At 37.0% G+C, this 20625-nt stretch overlaps 2 protein-coding genes across 2 annotated transcripts; one reads left to right on the top strand and one right to left on the bottom strand.

The window, feature by feature from the left end:
• Window positions 1-8: 8 nt before the first annotated feature.
• On the bottom strand, window positions 9-10718 carry LOC132092479 (mitotic deacetylase-associated SANT domain protein-like). Its single transcript, XM_059498722.1, has 13 exons — window positions 10267-10718; window positions 7527-9090; window positions 6282-6518; window positions 4559-4871; window positions 3884-3950; window positions 3654-3796; window positions 3460-3563; window positions 2792-2867; window positions 2545-2633; window positions 2325-2447; window positions 2033-2146; window positions 1726-1937; window positions 9-1021 (listed from the first exon to the last, which is right to left on the bottom strand). The coding sequence occupies exons 2-13, from the start codon at window positions 8862-8864 to the stop codon at window positions 787-789; spliced, it is 3051 nt and encodes a 1016-aa protein (XP_059354705.1). The 5' UTR covers window positions 8865-9090; window positions 10267-10718; the 3' UTR covers window positions 9-786.
• A 1074-nt stretch (window positions 10719-11792) lies between these two features.
• LOC132092478 (solute carrier family 35 member F6-like) lies at window positions 11793-18799 on the top strand. The gene is made up of 6 exons (XM_059498721.1): window positions 11793-12023; window positions 13144-13216; window positions 13473-13644; window positions 13891-14106; window positions 14283-14393; window positions 17605-18799. Exons 1-6 carry the CDS (start codon window positions 11947-11949, stop codon window positions 18081-18083), a joined length of 1128 nt encoding a protein of 375 aa, XP_059354704.1. The 5' UTR covers window positions 11793-11946; the 3' UTR covers window positions 18084-18799.
• The last annotated feature ends 1826 nt before the right edge of the window (window positions 18800-20625 follow it).

Raw genomic sequence — 20625 nt, 5'->3', positions numbered from 1 at the left:
AATACAAGTTTATACTGGAAGTTTGTTTTTATTGTGCACACATTTTTGAAATAAAGCAAATATCAAGCATGGCCACAATAGTCATAAGAGTGTGAAAAATCTGATGAAATATATTGAAAATGTTTTTGTTGTGATTTTCTAAACTTCAGATTTTATTTACATGCAAGCTTTCATAAAAATCCCTTAATTCTACATATCCCACTCCTCTTAAAGTGTATTCAAAACATAAATACACATTCTTTTATGTTTAGAGTACAAAAGAAAAAAAAACCCCGGCAGGATCAATATTGTACATAATAAAATACACAAAGGTCAACATATACATTTCTATGCATTATATACATTTCATGCACAAGAAATAGTGAAGTGAATTATCCATAGATAGATGAGGGGAATTTTTAATTGTGTTCTTAAGTACATATTTTGTATATTACATAAACATGTAAAAAATAATAATAATACGATCTCACTGAAGGCAATCAAAATTTGTTTGGGTACTTTGATCAAAATCAAAGTGAAAGGGTGTACGCTTCTAGAAAAGCTCAACAATCAGCTAAGCAAACCTTTTTTACATTTGTTATCATATTTATCATATGTCATATATTCAGATATAAAAAAATATATACCAAAGGAAATTCTTATAAAATTTTGGTAAAAATAAAAAAGGCATTTCAGACACCTTTATAATTTTAAACCTCATAACCTCCTTTAACTGGGACACACAAGTTGCACATTTTTGGAACAGATTGGTACTAAAGAAGAGTACTAAAAGAGTCATGCATTTGCTCAATGCCAGTCCTCATCCTGCTCATCATCCAGCTCTAATGAGCTTTCCTCAGCTCCGCTGCTCTCTTCTTGCCCTCCTCTTTGTGCCTCCTTCCTCCTTGCTGCCTCGAGCATCTCCTGCCTTGCCTTAGCGGCCCGCTCCTCCTCTTCTCTTAGGCACTGTGCTGCTGCCTTCCTCTCCTGCTCGGCATGACTCTTCATGTGAGCACTGCGGCTCTTCACCTTATAGAACACCCTATATACAGTATACAGACCTCATTATAATTCATACAAGTCACCTAAAATGAAGAAACTGCTTTACATATGCTGAAAGATAGACATTTCTAAAGCCACTGACTAGCAAAAAAAAAACTAGCTGAATTTTTATAATAATATCTGATAGTAGTATATTTAAATTAATGTTATTAAATGAATTCTATATTAAAGTCACTGTTTTGATGTGGCAATATCAGGATATTATTATTAATATTTTATTTTGAAATACTGAATTGTAAAATAATGAATTATTATAAAACATTCATTCAGATTAATAATTGTAATAATAATAATAATAATAATATGCTGATATTGAAATATAGATATACTAAGTTATTTGGAGAAGAATCACAGTCTAGGTGTTACAATACTGGGATATTTCCAATGCATTTATTACTGTAATATTAACATAATATATTGCAATATTTAAATAAATTAACTGTAATGGTAATATTAATACTGGGGATCTGATATTCAAATACGGAAGAAACTATATCAGAGATCAGAGATAAAGAGTACAGTAAGCAGAATTCTTACTCTTATCTTACTTAAGAGTATGATGAATACAGTAAAGTGTAAACCCTAATATAGGTGCTTAGAAACCTCTGGAACAAAGCTGTTCTAAGACAGGTTGGGTTGCTTCAAATTTAAGGAGTACAAATTCAAAGACACATTCTGACTCACCTACTGCACTTCTTGCAAGGGAAAACACCCTCTGGCTCTCCCTGACTCTTGCTGCCAGTTGAGGCCCTGTTTTTTTTGGCAGTATTGTCAGAGTGGGGTTTCGGAAGTGCAGGGGAAGGAGTTTTGAAGTGGGGCTGAGCCACTGGCATCAGGCCTGAAGACACTTCCACAGAGCTGTTCTTCTGCTCCTCATGAGCCACTGCTGCCCTCTCCTGGACGACATTCGACTTTTTAACTTTCCAGTCTTTATGATGTATTCACTACATTTATTTACAAACTAGAGAATGCTTTCAAGCCAAATACTTACATTCTCATTGTCTTGAAGTGCCTTGGTCACATCTTGAAGACTGCCATCCACATTGTCTTGTGTTCCCTCCTGTTGTCTACTATTATTTTCTTCCTCTTCTTGTTTCACATGAATCTATTTGGATATAAAAGAACAGACTGATGATATAGATTTTTTAAGCATTCATACCAATTACCTGTGTAGATGTAAATAAATATCGATTTTCAGCTTGGTTTCACACATTTGGAAGGCACTGTGCTAGCAGTCAAGACACTGACGATGTCTAAAAGCAGTAAGCAGTAATAGTCTTTACCAAAGAGATGTTATCCTCTGGGTCTGAAGGTCCATATGTATATGTACCATTACGGCCAATCTTTACTTGTTTCTTATAGGTGTAGTAGAACTCCACACACTGTGCCACTGTTTTACTCCTCACCTGCCAAATTAGAAACACAATGTCACCTTAAACATAGGAAATTTGATTTACAGGAATCAATACAGGTACATAACCAGCATAAAAAAAGACTATATACCAGTCTCTGGACCAAGAAGAAATCTTTCCTGTGAGCAGAAATTCCCTTGTTGAAGTATTGTTTTTCATCCACAGTCCAGTAGTCTGATCCTGACAATATTTAAAGGACATCAAGTTCTTTTTATCCAACATACAACATTACAGATAATCTGCAGCATTGCAATACTATCATTTACAGTAACATCATGTCAAATAGTTTTTAATATGAACACTGTGAGATCAGCAATTAAATGTAAATGATTTTCTACCTGCATAGTGGTAGTTCGCCAGATGGTGGTTCTTGGAGAAGATGGGATTCTTCATCAACATCATTTCCAGAGCTTCCTACAGAGCCAAAACATCTTTGTTGTTTATCCAGAATGCATATAGTGAATAGTTACATACATGCATCATATACAGTAGCCCCAACAAGTATTTGAAAGTGAAAGTGACGAGACATTCAGCCAAGTATGGTGACCCATACTCGGAATTCGCACTCTGCATCAAATCAGGATATCACAATGATTTCTGATGGATCATTTGACACTGAAGACTTCTAAAGACACTGAGGACTTTAAAAATATATTAAAACATAAAACAATTACTTTAAATTGTAATAATATTTCACAATAGGACTGTTTAATAGTATTTTTGATTAAATAAATGTAGCCTTAAGAGTCTAAGATACTTCTTTCAGAAACACTGCTCATGTCAAACTTGTGAATTGTAGTCCAAGTCTATTAAAGGGTATGAATTTGATTGTATTAGACAAAATATAAACACAACATATATCAACATATACAAAGAAATCATTCTTTCCATTAACAGTATGTGTCAATATGATTTTTAAAGTCAGACATTTTTCAGTGCAAATCAAGTGTCTAAACACTTTTTGGTTCCACTGTACATTCAGCTGTGCTTTGAGGACTGAGCTCACCATGACATTCCCTCTGCACTCGTGCAGGCAGTGCAGCGCTAGCTCTGGGTTGGTTCCTCCTCCATACACGGCACTGGAGCAGACCAGGATCATCAGGTCATCAACTGATTAGAATGGAAGTATGTGAGACATATGTCTGTGTTATATGCAGTTGTGAACATCAGCTATATCAATGCACTCTAAAGACAAGTTACATCTCGTATCCTGGGAGGGCGTAGAATCAGCCTCTGATTTAGGAAGCCAGACCAAAGTGGCTTTATGCTGGTCCTTTAGGGCCAGTGTTCGATCCAACAGTTCTGGAATTTCTGCCTGATACTGAGAGCTGATGTTTATGCGCCTAAAATGTGTAAGAGAAGGAGAATATATGTGAATAGAGGACAGGGATTGTAATGAATAGCTAATATTTATTTTAATAAATGCTCACGGTTCTAGGCTGACAGGCGCTGCTTCTCCAATCACTGAGAGTGCAGGAGGGCTGATTTCAGAACTGCCTAAAGTGCAGAGAATAAAGTCAGCATGCGAGAGAGAGAGAGAGAGAGAGAGAGAGATAGGAATGATTAATCATGTCAATGATGAACTACAATTCATCTACACTTGCAATTCATTAAGTAAGGATTAACACAAATAAACAAATAGTGTATTTATACTGTAAATGTACATAAATGACTAATAAATGCTCTATGCATGTCCAGTTTATTGATAGTTTATGATATCTAATTAATGTTAACTTCTGTTTTATCTATTAAGTATGAATAAACAAATAGTGAAGATAAAAATGTTACACTTCTCATTGAGTAAACATCAGTAGCACAATATGACCTAATAATGCATTATATTAATGACATTTATCATTACTTCAAATAGATTACTGCATTATTATTAAAAGTTCTGTTAACATTAGTTACTAATATTATGAACTACTGATGAACAATACTGTGTTTATACTGTAAATGAACCTAGATGAATAAACTCTGTAAGAAACTATTGTTCATTGATAGTTTACTAGAACTAATGCATTAGCAAATGTTTGTTTAAAACCTTACTGTAAATTGTTACCAATTAAAAAGTCCTTTAAAATGAAAATTCATGTGGAACGCACTTGAACGTAGCAAGCTTCGAGTAGCGCTGCGGGGTGTGAATGGAGGTGGCAGGACCTGGCTGCCTGCTGCCATAGAAGAGAGGACAGCAGAGAAGTAGAGCCCAGAGCCTTCACGCACTGGTGAAAGAATGGGTGGAGGGGTGTACGGCGGGATGATACTGGCATGGTCCAGCAGGCACACAGGGGAGCGCAGATTGCTCTGGTAGGGAGTGATGCTGGAGTAAACAGAAGGGGCGATGAAAGGGAACGGTTGAGGTATGAACAGGGGCTCGGGACGTGGACGGCGCCTGGATTTGTCCTCTTGTCCTTTACCCTGATTCAAACATAAATGGCAGATATGATATTTTTACTATTTTTAAAAGCCAATTCTAATGTGAAAATAAAGCAAACTAAAATAATGTGGAAATGATTTAAGAGCAATAATCAGTGTTACCAGGTTTCGTGGTCTGAAAAAAATAAGCCCAAAACAAGCGACCCAGTCTGGAAAGGTAGGCCTCAAACTTAACATCATATCATAAAGCAGGTCCTGGACGGCCGGTGTCCTGCTGAGTTTAGTTCCAACTTGCCTCAACACACTTGCCTGGAAGTTTCTAGTACACCTAGTAAGACCTTGATTAGATCTGTTCAGGAGTGCTTAATTAGGGCTGGAGCTAGACTCTGAAGGACAGCGGCCCTGCAAGACCGAGTTTAGAGACATTAAGTATGCATATGGCTCTCCTATACCCCCATTTTAATTGGATTGTGTTCCAGTTTTCTATTAAGCTATAACAAAAACATGTTTCTTTTTCATTACTTGAATCGTTTCTAGTCGTCCATCTCCCATACTATTTAAGGACAAAATAACTACCTTAGCACAGCATAAAAAAATCTGGATTTTATTGCCCTCAAAACTCACAAGACACATTAATGCAACCCACTTTATTTTCCTTAGCTATCATATTAAGATTTACATACTTAATCTAATATGTATGCATTGAGGTCTATGAATTTTATTATTTAAGAATTTTCAGTAACACTTTACTATAAGCTTTATTAGTTAACATTAACTATGAGCAACATATTTTTACAGCATTTACTAACCTTTGTGAATGTTGGTTCAGAAAAATACAATTGTTCAATTCTTTGTTCATATCAGTTCACAGTGCATTAACTAATATTAACAGATACAACTTTTGATTTAAAAAAGTATTAATAAATGTACAAATCAGCATCAACTTTAGATTAATAAATTAATAAGATTAATAAATGCTATAAAAGTATTTTTCATTGTTAGTTCATGTTAAAGAATATAGTTAACTAATGTTAACAAACTAAACCTTATTGTGAAGTGTTACTGTTGCATTAAAAGCAGCTTGTGGTGGCATAAAGATCCTGAATTAAATGACTACAAATGTCAAAATAGACTTTGGTTCGTGGGTTCAGTAATATAGTGACACATGCAGCACTGGCAAAAATGACATCAATATTTTGATGGGCAAATAGCAATTGCCAGTGGTGTTCACAGACAGAGAAACACAATCAAACATGACAATAACAATAAAGCGTTTTTTTCCTATGATTGCAAACCACTAAAAAGATCAAATACATAACTATACTTAAAAAAATATATGCCTAAAAAATACATAACCCCGCAACTGCTCAAATCTATAAGCGACAAGCCTAGAGTTGCTTATAATAAGTGGACTTGGCAACATTAGCATTAACCTGTATTAACTGTATTAACCTGGATGAAGCTCTCAGCTGCTGAGTTCTTTATTGAGTGCCGGTGTGCTACAATAACAGAGGGTTTACAATCAGGCTGGCTCTGCTGATGTGAAATCTCTGAGGGATGCCGAACATTATCCAGCTGTGTCCAGCTGCCCGGTGCTTCCATTTGAGTTTGACCTCTCCGAACTGGGACCGAGACTGGGATGACTAGTGGTGCCATCCCAGCTGGTTTACCAGGGGTAACATCCTCACACTATTAATAGAAGACAGAAAAAGACAGAATAAAATATGAATGGAGAAGAAAAAACAAAAGATAGAGAAGCACAAATAAAAGTGTGTGTAAGCAACCAGCAGCGTTTAACTGAGTCACAGAGCTAGATGAGTTACTCTGTCCTAAAAACACCATTACAGGCTAAGATTTTAAAATGTTTTTTTAAACAACCACCTCAAACATATAGAGCTGTATCTGTCCTGTTACTGTACACTGAAATATCTAAAGTCTGCGATATTTTAAAGAATGAATTTTATTACAAAATTATTCAGCTCCTCCCAAATTCAACAATGGATTTTGAGAGAGCGTGGAATGTAAAGGTGTCCAGACATGCAGTTGCTCACCAGACTGCTTTACAATCCTCAATAACGGCATAAACTCCACTGTACTTCATACTCTGAGCTGAGTTTGTACAGTATTGTTTACTTTTATTGTTTGATTAGTTATAAAGCTGGTGACACGTTTCACCCAGCTTCAAATTCTTACTAGAGTCAGCAATGGAAATTTTTAGGTTTTGAATGAGCTAATTCATAAGCTGGTTCAAACAACAAAATTAACATAGTACACCATTAAAGTAGCAAAACATTCCAGTATATGTAAATACACATACATGCATGCTAACCATTCAAAAGTTTGTGTTTAGTAAGATAACTGTTTTGAATTAAATCCTTCTATTCAACGACATTAAATTTATCAAAAGTGACAATAAAGATCTTTATTATGTCACAAAAGATTTACATTTCAAATAAATGTGGTCCTTTAAACTTACTAAGCATCAAAAAAATCCTAAAAAAAGTATCACAGTGTGCACAAAATATTAAGCAGCACAACTGTTTTTAACATTAATAATAACAAAAAATGTTTCCTGAGCAGCATATTATTTCAAGCCCAGTGTGTTCGAATACATTACATTTAATATGAGAACATATTTCTGCTATTCCACTGTTGTAAAAAAGGCTTCAAACGGATTTCCAAGTGAAATCGGCTCACCTTTGCTGGCAAAAAATCCATCTCTGAAGCCTTTTGAGCTAGAGTCTCAAGGTTGATCTCCTTTGAGGCCCTCCGTCGTCTCGGAGTGCTTTGGATGACCCCTACTCCACCACCTCCTCCATTCTGGGAAGAAACCTTGTCATTTGATGTCTGGTTGCCTTGAGGAGAGATTCCATCTTTGGAGAGTCGTCGAGAGCGGCGAGGGAGGACCTGGCGTTTTTTTGGGGTCTCCTGGAGTTCTGGAGTGTCCTCTGCAGATCCAGACTCCTGATAATTCGCTCCCTGAGGAACAGGATGTTGTGGTTGAGGGACTATGAGCTGGGTCTGGCTCAGTTCTGTTTTTGCCTGAGCGCTGGCAAGATCTTGTGACTCAACATCTTGTTTGACTCTCTGCTTTTCTGTAGTCTCTCGTGCATGCTGTTGCTGCTGCATCTGTTGCAGATGTTTCTGTTGTTGGTATTGCTGTTGCATTTGCTGCAGCCGTTGCTGCTGTTGCATTTGATGCTGCTGTTGTTGTTGTTGTTGTTGTTGTTGTTGCTGCTGCTGCTGCTGCTGCAACTGATGCATTTGCTGTAACTGTTGCATCTGGTGCTGACGATGAAGCTGCTGCTGTTGTTGCAACTGCAAGAGTTGCTGTTGCGATTTTGGTTTCTCGTTATAATTCATATTTAAAGGCACATTGTTGCCTTGGAAGACTTGTTGGAAACCAGGTGCCTGTGGTTGCTGGGTAGGTCCGAATGCCAACTGGAAGGGTTGCAGAGTGGAGTCAGATACATCGTGATGCATTCCCTGTGGCTGATACTGGAGGTCTGCTGGTCTGTGACTTTGTTGGAGCGCATTAAATGGAGTATGATGCATGGCAGCCATCGTGTGATGGTCCCAGTCTGCCCCGGGAACGTGAACAGTGTCGGTGTAGGACTGTGATGAACTTGTTGAATGCTTCTCCAGCTTTACAGCCTCAATTTCATGACTTTTGTGAAAGCCTCTTGGGTCATCTATACCACCTAGAGAAGGGCCAAAGTTCTGTGACCACTTGTTCATGTTTGGGACACCCTGAATCCAAGTCGCCGTCTGCATTGAGTTTTGAGGCACCCACTTTACTGGTCCTGATTGCTGAAAATGGCCCCGGACCTGATAGGCTTTATCAGATTTGTAAAGGCCCTGGACTTCAGGGCTAGAATCCACCAAAACCTCTGGGCTGCTGTGAGTTTGCTCCAAGGACTGAGTGCCCACATTGTAGAAGAGATCCCCTGAATGCTGCATTGTTTCCCCAATGGCTTCAACATTCTGCTTGCTAATACTGTTTATGGTTCCACTCTGGTGTGGAGAAAGACTCATGGCAATTGTGTGAGACTATAAGACAGGCAAAAACCTGAGGCATTCAGCAGTTCAGTTTTAAGTAATTTAATAACGAGGCCAGATGTAAAAAATAAAAGATTTTGCAGAGCACACGCACTATGTTGTGAGGTCTAGAAGCGCCACCTCCCCTCTTGCTTTTAAACTGCAGTATACAGGTGGTGTAAATATTTAAAAATTCAGTCATTCCTCAGTCACAGGAAATGTTCTAAAAAGGAGAGAAAGACAAAAAGTAAGGTTTTGAAGTCAGTCACAATAGGAGTATAATGATGTCTGCATTATACACAAAACAAACAAAAAGACAAAAGAAAAAGTAAAAATAAAATTGGTCAATGACATGCCACTCATTTTATTTTGTCTCTAGATTATTCATTTATTCAAAAATACATTAAAAATGCTACTGATACATACAATCATTAGGATACACATATTCTATGATGTACAGAGCCCCTAAAGGGACAAAGTATGAGATTTAAGGAAAAATTATATTTCATGTTTTTGTGCAACATTGCAAAACATTTGTGACTGTGCCTGTGAAAAGCCTTTTTAAGTCTTGTGTGCGTGTGTGTGTGTGTGTGTTTTACTGTTTTATATAAAATCATCCTTCATAATGTATTCTGCATTCTGTGAATATGTAACAATAGAGTAAAGCCATGTTAAAGATTGAAATCATAGTGAAATTAATGGTTGAAATAAAATTGATGCTTGTTATCCCATTAGATATTGAAAATGAAGCCTCAAAACAGTTCAAATGAATTATAAATAGGGTGAATTGTCACGTAAACTTCATATCAATAACAAAACAGGCCATAGCATGTCAAAACTGACTCTCAGAATGACAGGACACTAAGTGCAAAAAAAATCTTTTTTTTTGTCATTATGCAGAGTACAAGAACAGAGCTAATGAAATGCAGTATATTGTTGCATCCCATTAATGAATGGCTGTTTGGTAAGACCTGTGCACAGAGAAGGAACATAGTGGCCTAAAACCAGGAAACCTGACAAACACAAACGCAGAAGGCAAGAGCAGACAGCACGGGAGGGGCGTGAAAGAGCAATGCAAGACAACAAGAATTACAGGAAGTGAAGAGGGAAAGGGAGAGAGAGATGGGGAGAGAATACAGGAGAGAGAGAGAGAGAGAGAGAACAAGCAGAACTACTTTTCAACCCACTGATAACCCCTCCCAAACTAGCAACTACGATGAAAACATTTGTTATAAAAAAAATTTGTATAATCAATGCTGCACAGCAAAACAAACCACCCAACATACTTCCCTATGTAAGAAGACAAAGTATCAGTCTGGTGCACTTTGCTCCATTACGCTTCTAGGTTTATTGAACGAAATGTCGTGTACGAAACAGATTAAGATTGTAGCGTACTTACACTGTTGCAATATGGTATTGGCGTCCTCCTTCTTTACTTTTCAAGTTCGGGTGACAGCACCCTACAAAACAGTTCCAACCCTGGGCAAAGTCAACAGCGTGCACGACCATTTACATACAACGAACAATGCAGTCTGTCGTAATCGCCTAGACGTAAGTGCGCACATCTGAAACGCTAAAATACCATGTCGTAGTGCATCGAGAGGCCTTTCCGACATGCAGGCTGACAGATTCAACAACTTTTGCTATCCGAGAACTCCTCGGTTGTAGTCACTAAACATGTTTTCCCGTTTAACATTCTGCTGTATAAGCGCAATTTTACCGATACTGTTTGCAGGACGTGTATATTTCGAGGCTCCTCTTGAAAAATAATCAATCCATCAAAGTTATTTATCAACAAAACACTTCGCACTGACGCAGCCAATCAGCGCGTCTCGGACTGAAGGCGATACAAGGCGCACGCTGTCATTGGACGGAAGGAACTTCTCGCGCACTTCTGGAATGTGTAATATTTAATTAGTGAGACCAACTAAAACAGGATACCTTTATATTTGTATATCTCTTTCACTTTTTATTATTTCAATATATATTACAGGATGTGTTGACTGTGTCATTACATTCGTGTTAAAAATGCATGTTGACGCGGTTCTCTATAATGTTGAACCTGTCAGGCTCATTACCAAAAAACTAACAAACTCCAAGCAACGAGAACAGCCGGTTGGCTGCTTTAGCTGGTCTCCCAGGTTGATTTTTATTTTTTATTACTTTTTAGCTGGTCAAGCTGGGAGACCTGCTAAAAGACAAACAAAGCTTAAACCTGCTATTTTCAGTTTAGACCAGATACGATTAGTTAGCCAGTCTAGGTTAGCTGCTTGGTAAACATGCTTACAACATGCTAATCATGCTAGAAACACGCTAACAACATGCTGACATGATAATCATGTTAATAACATAAACATCGTGTTAGAATCAAGCTAGCAATGCTAATTACGCAGTAACATGTTAAATCATGCTAGCATGCTAATGTTAACTTCTATCTAATCTGTCTGAACTTTCAAACTTCAAGTTTTTACAACTGCTTCAAACTTTCAGACAAGGCTTTTCAAGCCAACTTCATAGTTTGTTTGCTAACTTTACTCTTCTAATTATTATTTATAATAAGTGTTAATAGCATACAAATAGGTAGTATGATTGAAATCTAGTCACTGAAGTGATTCAAACGCCACACAAACATTTGGAACGAAGGAATCTTTTATAAGAATTCGCCGTGTAATACTGTATCCTGAATTAAATCACGTTACGTGTTTTAGCTAACTAATACTGTAAATATCTGTTTATTATTTTTTATTATTTATTGTACCAACAAGTCAGGAAATAAACATATCGTAGTCGAACACATTTTATTCATAATTTTTCTCAAATTACTGTGTTGTCCTGGTCGCATATTGATTGCTTGGCTCTTCATATATAATTCGTATATCATATTAAAGCAGAAGATCTGTGAAACATTGAAGATTTGCGGAAGTAAGGCGTCAGCTGGTGTGTCACATGATCGCCATCATATGATTTGCATACAGGGGAACGACCTGTTTAGACAGTTGTACTCATCATTAGCAAGAAAGACAAGTTTCATCCTAGCCTGAGTGTCTGATGTTCGTGGTCACTCAGTCCCACACTCACCATGGCTTGGACAAAATATCAGCTCTTTCTCGCGGGTCTGATGCTCACCACAGGATCCCTTAACACACTATCCGCGAAGTAAGTAGCACACGCGCTGGATGGTGTTCGTTTACATATGATTTTTGCTAACTTAAATTGGTTAACCGAACTTTTGCTTCTATGAATAGGACAGACAATGATGCTTTCACGTTTTCTTTTACAAAACTATACGCAGTGTCCTTATTATTTTGTGAAGGTGTGTAATGTTACTGTGTAATATCTCAAAAGAGTGAATGTGGATCATGTTTTTTGTGAATGTAAACAAAAATTAGATGAAAGAAAAATTGTATATGCACTTTACATATACAGACGAAATTGAAAATCGAACATTTTAGGACAAGATGATTAGGCGACTCACGTGAATTTGTGAAGATCCGACGTGTGGGACATGTTGATGCTGCAAAATCAGCAATTCTGCCACCAAAACCCTTGTGACTATTAGTCAATAGTGCAATCGCAGCGTTCTTGGTGGACCATTGAGTCAAAAAGATGTCTGCTATAAATGCTGTTAAGTAACTTGTAAATTGATACATCTTTGTATCTAAAACAGAAGCTTGATGTTTCTAGGCAGACGTTATTTGATACCACACTTCTGCTGGAAAACTGGCACTGAAGCATCTCTGTTTTAACACTTAACTATTTGCACACTCGGTTCTTACAGTTACCATAATAACTTTTCTTTACAACCAAATCTTTCTAAAACCAATCAAGTCAATTGTTAAATCTAAAGGAGTTGTTAAAATCTGTTTGTTAACATTTATTTGATAAACTCTATTCTTCATCATGAGGCTTTATGTCAGTCATGCATTGTCATTTCATAGTTGTAAAAATGACATTAGTGTCCCATGTGCATAGTTACTTATTAAACTTATAGTGACATAATTTGAGTAGTTTAAAGGTGGAAGTGACCAAAAAAAAAAAAAAAAAAACACTGGTTTGGACAAACGGATTTGTGTGCAGTCCCAAACTTAAACTATCTTTGAGCAAATGTTTGCGATGAGAGCTTTATTTACTGTTATACTGCATATTAATGCACATTAAGTTTGATGAATTTTAATATCACATTTACAAATTTAATTAATAATAATAATAATTCCTTACATTTATATAGCGCTTTTCTAGGCACTCAAAGCACATACATCTTTTTTTTTTGTTCTAGATGGGCTGATATGTTCTCTGCACTGGGATGTAATGGCACTCCAAATCATGCCTTCTCCCACCCTTTTGTACAGGTAATGATATTTATCTATCCTCGAGATAACAACACACTATTCACATCAAACTTTGCTCTCAGCTAATTTTTTTCAGTACCTCTCAGGGAACAGAGAACTGAAAGTGTATTTATGTTTTGGCAAAGTGAGAACTGACTTTGACTCAATGTCCTTCTCTTCACGTCACTTTTCCCTGTCTCTCTTGCTTTTCCTACATGCATCTTAATAATAAATGACTCCTCTCTTCACCGCACATCTCCTCGTCTCCCCCTTCCAGGCTGTGGGAATGTTTTTGGGGGAACTGTCCTGTCTGGTGGTGTTCCACATTCTCCTTTGTCATGATCGGCGCAAACCTGAGCCCACGATGGTTCCGGGCCAAAGTTTTAACCCCCTACTTTTCCTCCCACCTGCCCTTTGTGACATGTTGGGAACATCCATAATGTATATTGGTGAGTATCCAGTGTGTGGAGTATATTGTGTTAATAGTCTTTAGTTCTTAAAGAGTAGGTTCAACAATTTACAACCAGCTTTGTATCGTTACAGTTTCAGCAGTATAAGTAAATGAACTGTGTATTATCTTCTTTAAAACTATATATGGTCAAGTTTAGATTTATAATAGCTGAAACATCTATTCTTGGATTGACTTAAACAGGTTCTGTGCTTGTGTTTTCGTTCCTCTTTCTTTATATCTCTAGCACTGAACATGACCAGCGCCTCTAGTTTCCAGATGCTGCGAGGAGCTGTGATCATCTTCACTGGACTGTTGTCTGTAGCATTCTTAGGTCGGCGACTGCAGCCCAGCCAGTGGATTGGGATCCTATTCACCATCCTTGGTCTGGTGGTGGTTGGCCTGGCGGACTTTCTGAGCGGCCATGGGAATGACTCCCATAAGCTCAGTGAGGTTATCACAGGTCAGTAGTTACCTGCTGCTGAATGTTTTTAAGCATACGCAATGATTATTTGTCTTTTACAAATCAGAAAATCTTCTCGTAGGCTGGAGATCAGGATTTTGTCTTTATTTGATTGTATCTTGCATCTCTATCTGATTGGACTGTTGCACTGATCATCTTTTGATCTTGTCTTATAGGGGACCTTTTGATCATCATGGCGCAGATTATTGTTGCAGTCCAGATGGTCCTAGAGGAGAAGTTTGTTTATAAGCACAATGTGCATCCACTGAAGGCTGTCGGGACTGAAGGTAAATTTTTGAATATATTGCCATTGTTATTATATTAAGTCTGTAAACAGGATGTTAACAGAGGCTAGAGATGCTGAAGATGCATGCAAATAGGAGAAAATACTGTAGCAGGCAGAGCAGCTCACTGTTCACGATGTGCGGAAGAGAGTCCAAAGTCAGAAAGAGGGGAACTGACTTTAGAAAACTTTACATTTGTGTTTTCTTTTCATCTTGCCTCTGTATAATGCGTATTAAAGTAGTGTTTATAAGAGCAGCGGTGCAGTTTTTACAGCGGTAACCAAGGAAATGCTGTATCGCTGCTGTTCCATAAGCGCCACCTATTGTCAGAGAGTGAATTTGCGTCTCATTAAGCTGGTCTCCTTGATTTGTTTTGTGCAGATGTTTTATATATTGTTTTGCTTCAAATATTTAAAGGTGCCATCTGTCATATCTGGCAAAAAAATCAAGTCATACTCCACATTCCATAACAGATGGGGGCAGTATGCCTCAATAAAGTGAATTGGTCTACTCTAGAGTAACAAACGAGAAACGGCATAGTCTCTATGCTCCGCCCCTACCTTCACAACAACCCTAGAGCATAGCCGAAGCCTATAAGACAGCGGTTCTCAATTGCAGTCCTCGCGCCCCACTGCTCTGCACATTTTGAACGTTTCTCTTAGAGCTTCAGACATTTGTTCTATTCGAACATAAGTGCCCTGCGAAGTGGACATCACAGGATATTCAGCCATGATTCCATTTCGAAGCGAATGTAGCTATATGTTCCAATCAAAGTGCATTGAAGTGTGCAAGACGTGAATTTAATTTCTATCGATTTACAGAGGTATATGATGTCACAGTTGTCCATGTTTAAAGACGTTGCACAGCACAAATCAGTGAATGAATGTTTCGATGTGAGGTAAACTTCAACAGATTTCCCCTGCTCAGAGAGTAGGGAGCAATGAACATTTGAAAAACAGTTCATGCACGGAGTTCATTTCTAACGAGCTGATTATCTGAATCAGGTGTGTTAACAAAGAGAAACGTGCAAAATATGCAGAGCAGTGGGGCGCGAGGACTGGAAGTGAAAACCGCTGCTATAAGAGAACGTTTTGCCTCCAGAGGAACATTGGGTGATGTCAGGTGATTTTGAAACATGACATCTTCAAGCTACTCCCCTTCACCTTTACCAGTGAATATGTTCATATTCGTTTTGTTCATATTACATTGAGTTGTAAATACACATTATTGGAATTAAATTAATTTGACAGACAGCATTCTGTCAACATCATTGGTCAACATCAGACAGCTGATGTTGACCAAGCTAGCGCCAACCAACGTAACCAGAGCTGCCAACTCTCACAAGCATTCACCGTGAGACACACGCAATTGACTCTTTTCACACGCTTTCACGCCACACATCAATTTTCTCACGTACAGAAAAACCACGAAGCAAAGAGGACACGGAGACCAACAGACTAGACAGAGCAGGTTACTTATGATATAAAAAAATGGGTAAGTTATAGCTAGCTAATTATCAAACGCAGCTACGGTTAGCCATCGCTAACATTAGCACGTTTCTAGAACAGCCTTCGATATATTTCTATGTTATAACTTCCCGGAAAAAAAATACACAAACATATAAAACAAACTTCTAGCAAAATACTAACAGCATCTAACTTACCAATCCAAAAGAAATGTTGCAAGTTCGGTGTCGGACCTCATTTCTTTCAGGTCCATCAGTTGGTTTACTCTGTTGTTTACTCTGGTTCGGCTCCTTTTCTTATCGGATTTGATTTGTGATTCCGAGCGCGGTTGTTTCCCTGTAGCGGGAGGTGGTCTCTTGCCAAGGGCTTAAGTCACATGAAGTAGTGGGCTGTACTTTCCACATGATTGACATCAGGTTCAGGTACGCCTATAAGCCGTGCGAGTTATTCGTGTATTGCAGGTTGGCTGGTGGTTATGTTGCCCGCATACCGCCTCCCATGGCCGAAACTGGTATTACGACACCTGTCGGTCCGGGGCTAGTAATGCTACTGCTAATTAAGGTTGATATCTCTGCAGCACTATAACTTTACATTTTTTTAATGACATCACGCCCTTATTTCTTCTCATACTTTTAATGCGTGTAGGTCATTTATTGAATATTTTTAGCTCAATTTTTGCACATGGCACCTTTAAAGCAAACATTGCTATGTTACAAGTATGTAGAATTTCATTTTGGATTGATTCGTGATTAAAATTCAGTGGTTGCATCTAATTTCAAATGGCTATTAAAATTCAAGATTGGTGCAACCGTGAGTAAAGAATGTGCAAATGTTATTTTACATGTGACTATTCAATTTCTGTACCTGAACACCTACAAACATAAAAACCTAAAGCTTCATTTCATTTGTATCTTTGTTCTATATATATATATATAATTGCGCTATTGCTTGTAATTTGTTCATTTGTTCTTATTTCCTGACTGATTACTTGTCTTTAATAACGTTTTAACTTTTTATTTGTTAGGCTAGTAGTTTTTTGCTGTGGTATTGAAATTGGAAATGAGAATTGTAAAAGCTAATTGGTATCTAAAATTTTGGTGTCATATAAGCTTATTCTTTAGAATACAAGATAACATGGGTCAAAAACAATGATAACAGAAAACTATTTTATTTTTTTGTGGCAGTACAAGTAAAAATTTGAACCACTGGCTTCAATCCTTATTGAGCCCTGAAGTATATTAATGCTACTTTTTAATAATGTTATCATAATGATTATAGACTTTTATGTTATTTCACATGATGCTACTGTTTAAAAGTTTTGGGCCAGTCAATTTTTGTTGACAGAAGTTTCCGGTGCTCACTAAGGCTGTATTTATTTGATCAAAAATAAAGTAAAAACAGTAATATTCTGAAATTTTGTTACAAAATGTAAAATATATATTTTTTAAAATATATTTTAAAATGTAATTCATTCTTGTGACAGGAAAGCTGAATTTCAGCAGCTATTTTAGTCTTAAGTATCATGTGATCCTTTAGAAATCATTCTAACATTCTGATTTAGAACTTCATTTCTTATTAACATCATTTTTGAAAACAGTTGTGCTGCTTAATTTTTTTTTCAAAACATGATGAACCTCTACTGACAAACAGGCAATTTTGTTTAATAAAAAAAAAAGTATAAGTTTAGAAACACTTTTTGACTGATTTGTTTCCTCGTGTCTTATTTGACTTTTATCTCTCTTTCTTAGGTTTTTTCGGATTTTTCATCCTCTCTTTGCTCCTCATCCCAATGTTCTACATCCATGTGGGAAGTTTTGCAGACAACCCACGGCAGGTCCTTGAAGATGCATTGGATGCCTTCTGTCAGATTGGTCATAAGCCTCTCATTTTACTGGCACTGCTGGGCAACACTGTGAGCATTGCCTTCTTTAACTTCGCCGGCATCAGCGTCACCAAGGAAATAAGTGCCACTACTCGCATGGTGCTGGACAGTCTGCGTACTGTGGTCATCTGGGTTGTGAGTTTGGCGCTGGGTTGGGAGGTATTCCACGGCCTACAGATTTTAGGCTTCATCATTCTACTCCTTGGTACAGCGTTGTACAATGGACTCCACAAGCCCTTGATGGCCAAACTGCCCTGCTGCCCTGGAGAGCAGAGAGCAGAGGAGGAAGAAGCCCCAGAGAGAGAGAGGCTGCTTGGTGGAGGAAAAGCTGCAAATGAGAGCTAATATTCTTTGAACAAAATGCTGTCCACAAGCATTTTTGTTTTTAGTTTTAACTGCTATTTCCATTTTAAGAAAGAACGTTTTAGTATTGTTTTAGAGTTTGATTCAATACTTAGGAACCATCACTACTTATTGCCTACAGCCATTTCTGTGGGCATGTCTCAACTGTTAAAAAAAAGGATAGTTTAGAGCTTGGATTTTAAAATGGTTTTGAATGCAAATTATTTTCACTTTAGGAAAGGGAACCATTTTCACATGATTCCAATGCCAAAAAAAAATCTTAGAATAATATTTTATAGTTTTTAATTATGTGTTTTATAGGTTTCAAAACCTTTTTTTGGTTACATGATGTGCTGTTGTTAAAAGGACATTATTTCTCTATCCATTTTATCTGAGGAATATTTTTAGTGGTCTGTGAAACGGGTATTGTGTACTGACAAGAAACTCTTCTGCCAGTCCATGTATATTTGGTTTATAAAATTATGGAAATATCACTCCGTAAGTTTAACGCCAGTAAATATTATGTTAGATTTTTTTCTTTCTTTTTTTAACAGAGTAATATACGAAGAACCCTAGTCTCAAAAACAGTGTAGTTTTTACTAAAATTATAAAACTGACATCTGTCTGCATGAATGTATAAATTACTCTCACATTCTTAGAAGAAACATTTGTACATTGTGGATGCATTTGTGTTAAATGAAAACATGAAAAGGAAAGAACTGTTTCAGTGACTATTCTGATCTGCGTAATTCCACAAAATGTAACCACCATTATAATGATAATATTGTGCTTTTGATGTTAAATGATCAAATGATGTTTTTTTTTTATCATTATGTGGTGTAATAGAATATGTTGACATGGTTTATAATACTGTTCATTATTGTAGGTCCTCTATGCCCTACCTCTCTCAAATGCATAGTTTTCTACAAAGTCCCTCCTTCTGACTAGCACAGTCTGTTCTGATTGGCCAACTGACCCACTGCATTGTGATTGGCCGAACACTGCAACACTCGTCGGAAATGTAAAGCCCCTTTCCAAAATCGCGAGCTTCATCTATCACAATAAATGTAAAGACAGTTAATAATGTCCTTAGTTTTACCATCAGTTCAAGCCCGAAAGATGAACAGCGTGATAAAATATATAAATTGAGATGTTGACGCACCTTGGACCCTAGCCTATTTAAGAGACCTGACATGAACTACTCCCACAACTATGCCTACAGTGACAAGAACTTCTTACAAGAAAGATAAATATGAGCAATATGAAATGCCTAAAATAGTCTAACAGACAAGAAAGGCAACAGACTTTAACTTAATTATTTAATTTTATGAATGCTAGATTATAGTCCTAGTCATGATCTTTTTCAAAAGACATTGACACTTTTTGGTGAATTAAAAGCAATCAGTAATGTAACTAATATTAAAACAACATTACAGAAGCTTACATTTATTTTAAAGAAAATAAAGTAAAACTAAGTAAGCAGTTAACTCAAGGTGTCAGTGCTGCCAGTTAAGATGTTCTTAAAAGGCTTTTTCAAAATACTACATAAACATCATGGGATAATACACGGTCCTTAACTTGTGATTTTTACCACTATATTGATATTTTATTTCTTCTTTGCATCGTTGTGCCCCAAATAATTTACATTTTTTTCACAGATTTTTTACAAAATTATTTTTATGATTTTGCATTATAATTAGATCATGACACAGAAAGTGTTTAAATTAGTCTAACAACATGTTAAATCTTATGATTTTTGGTTGATGTCAATTTTATTTTATTATAACATTATTTTAATCAGTTCAATTATCAATCAGTACTAAAATTATGTTATTTGTCAGAAATTCTTTTGCTTAATATATGGGTGTAAAATGCACAATGGTCACAAGAGGGCGCATTTCCAAAAAATAAAAACTGCCTATGTCGCCTATGCCACAAGGCAGGCTCTGCTTAAACTAATAATAAAACATACTTACAGTAGCTGATTCAGAAGCGCCAGATTGTCATAGCAAAGTCAGAATTACCTCTTCTGCTAGGTTCATGAAACAGTCGTCTATAAAATGAGTTCCGGTTCTGTTCTAAGTAATCTTAAAGATTACTAAATGCATCTACTTTCGGAAGGCCAAATAAAGTGCTTTTGCTTTCACTTAGACACACACAGCATCTCCCTTACATGGCTGCTTCAACACTAACTGTGGTACTGAAACCATGCCTTTATATTTATAACATATTTCTTTGCGTGAACATTTGGGCTGCATTACACGGCCATAGTGATGTAGATATGTGTGGGCGTGTTTGAATGAGCCGTTTTAGGGGGGCGTGGCAGAGTCTTAAATTTGATAAAGAATATCTCTTTGGATTTGAGACTTTAGTCTTTGCAACTTTACAGATCTTCTTTATGCACCAAGAGCTTGTAACACTCCAAAGAGAAAGGAAACATTTAAATTGCATCATATGACCTCTTTAATTTAGGCTACATGTGTATACTCAAATGTTCTGTGTGAGCATAATATCCCAAAGAAAAGGAAATGCCAATCAATACGAA

Source organism: Carassius carassius, chromosome 18 (assembly GCF_963082965.1).
Source record: "Carassius carassius chromosome 18, fCarCar2.1, whole genome shotgun sequence".
Classification (NCBI taxonomy): domain Eukaryota; kingdom Metazoa; phylum Chordata; class Actinopteri; order Cypriniformes; family Cyprinidae; genus Carassius; species Carassius carassius.
Note: the sequence above shows the minus strand (reverse complement) of the source record. Positions and strands in the feature narration are given on the sequence as shown.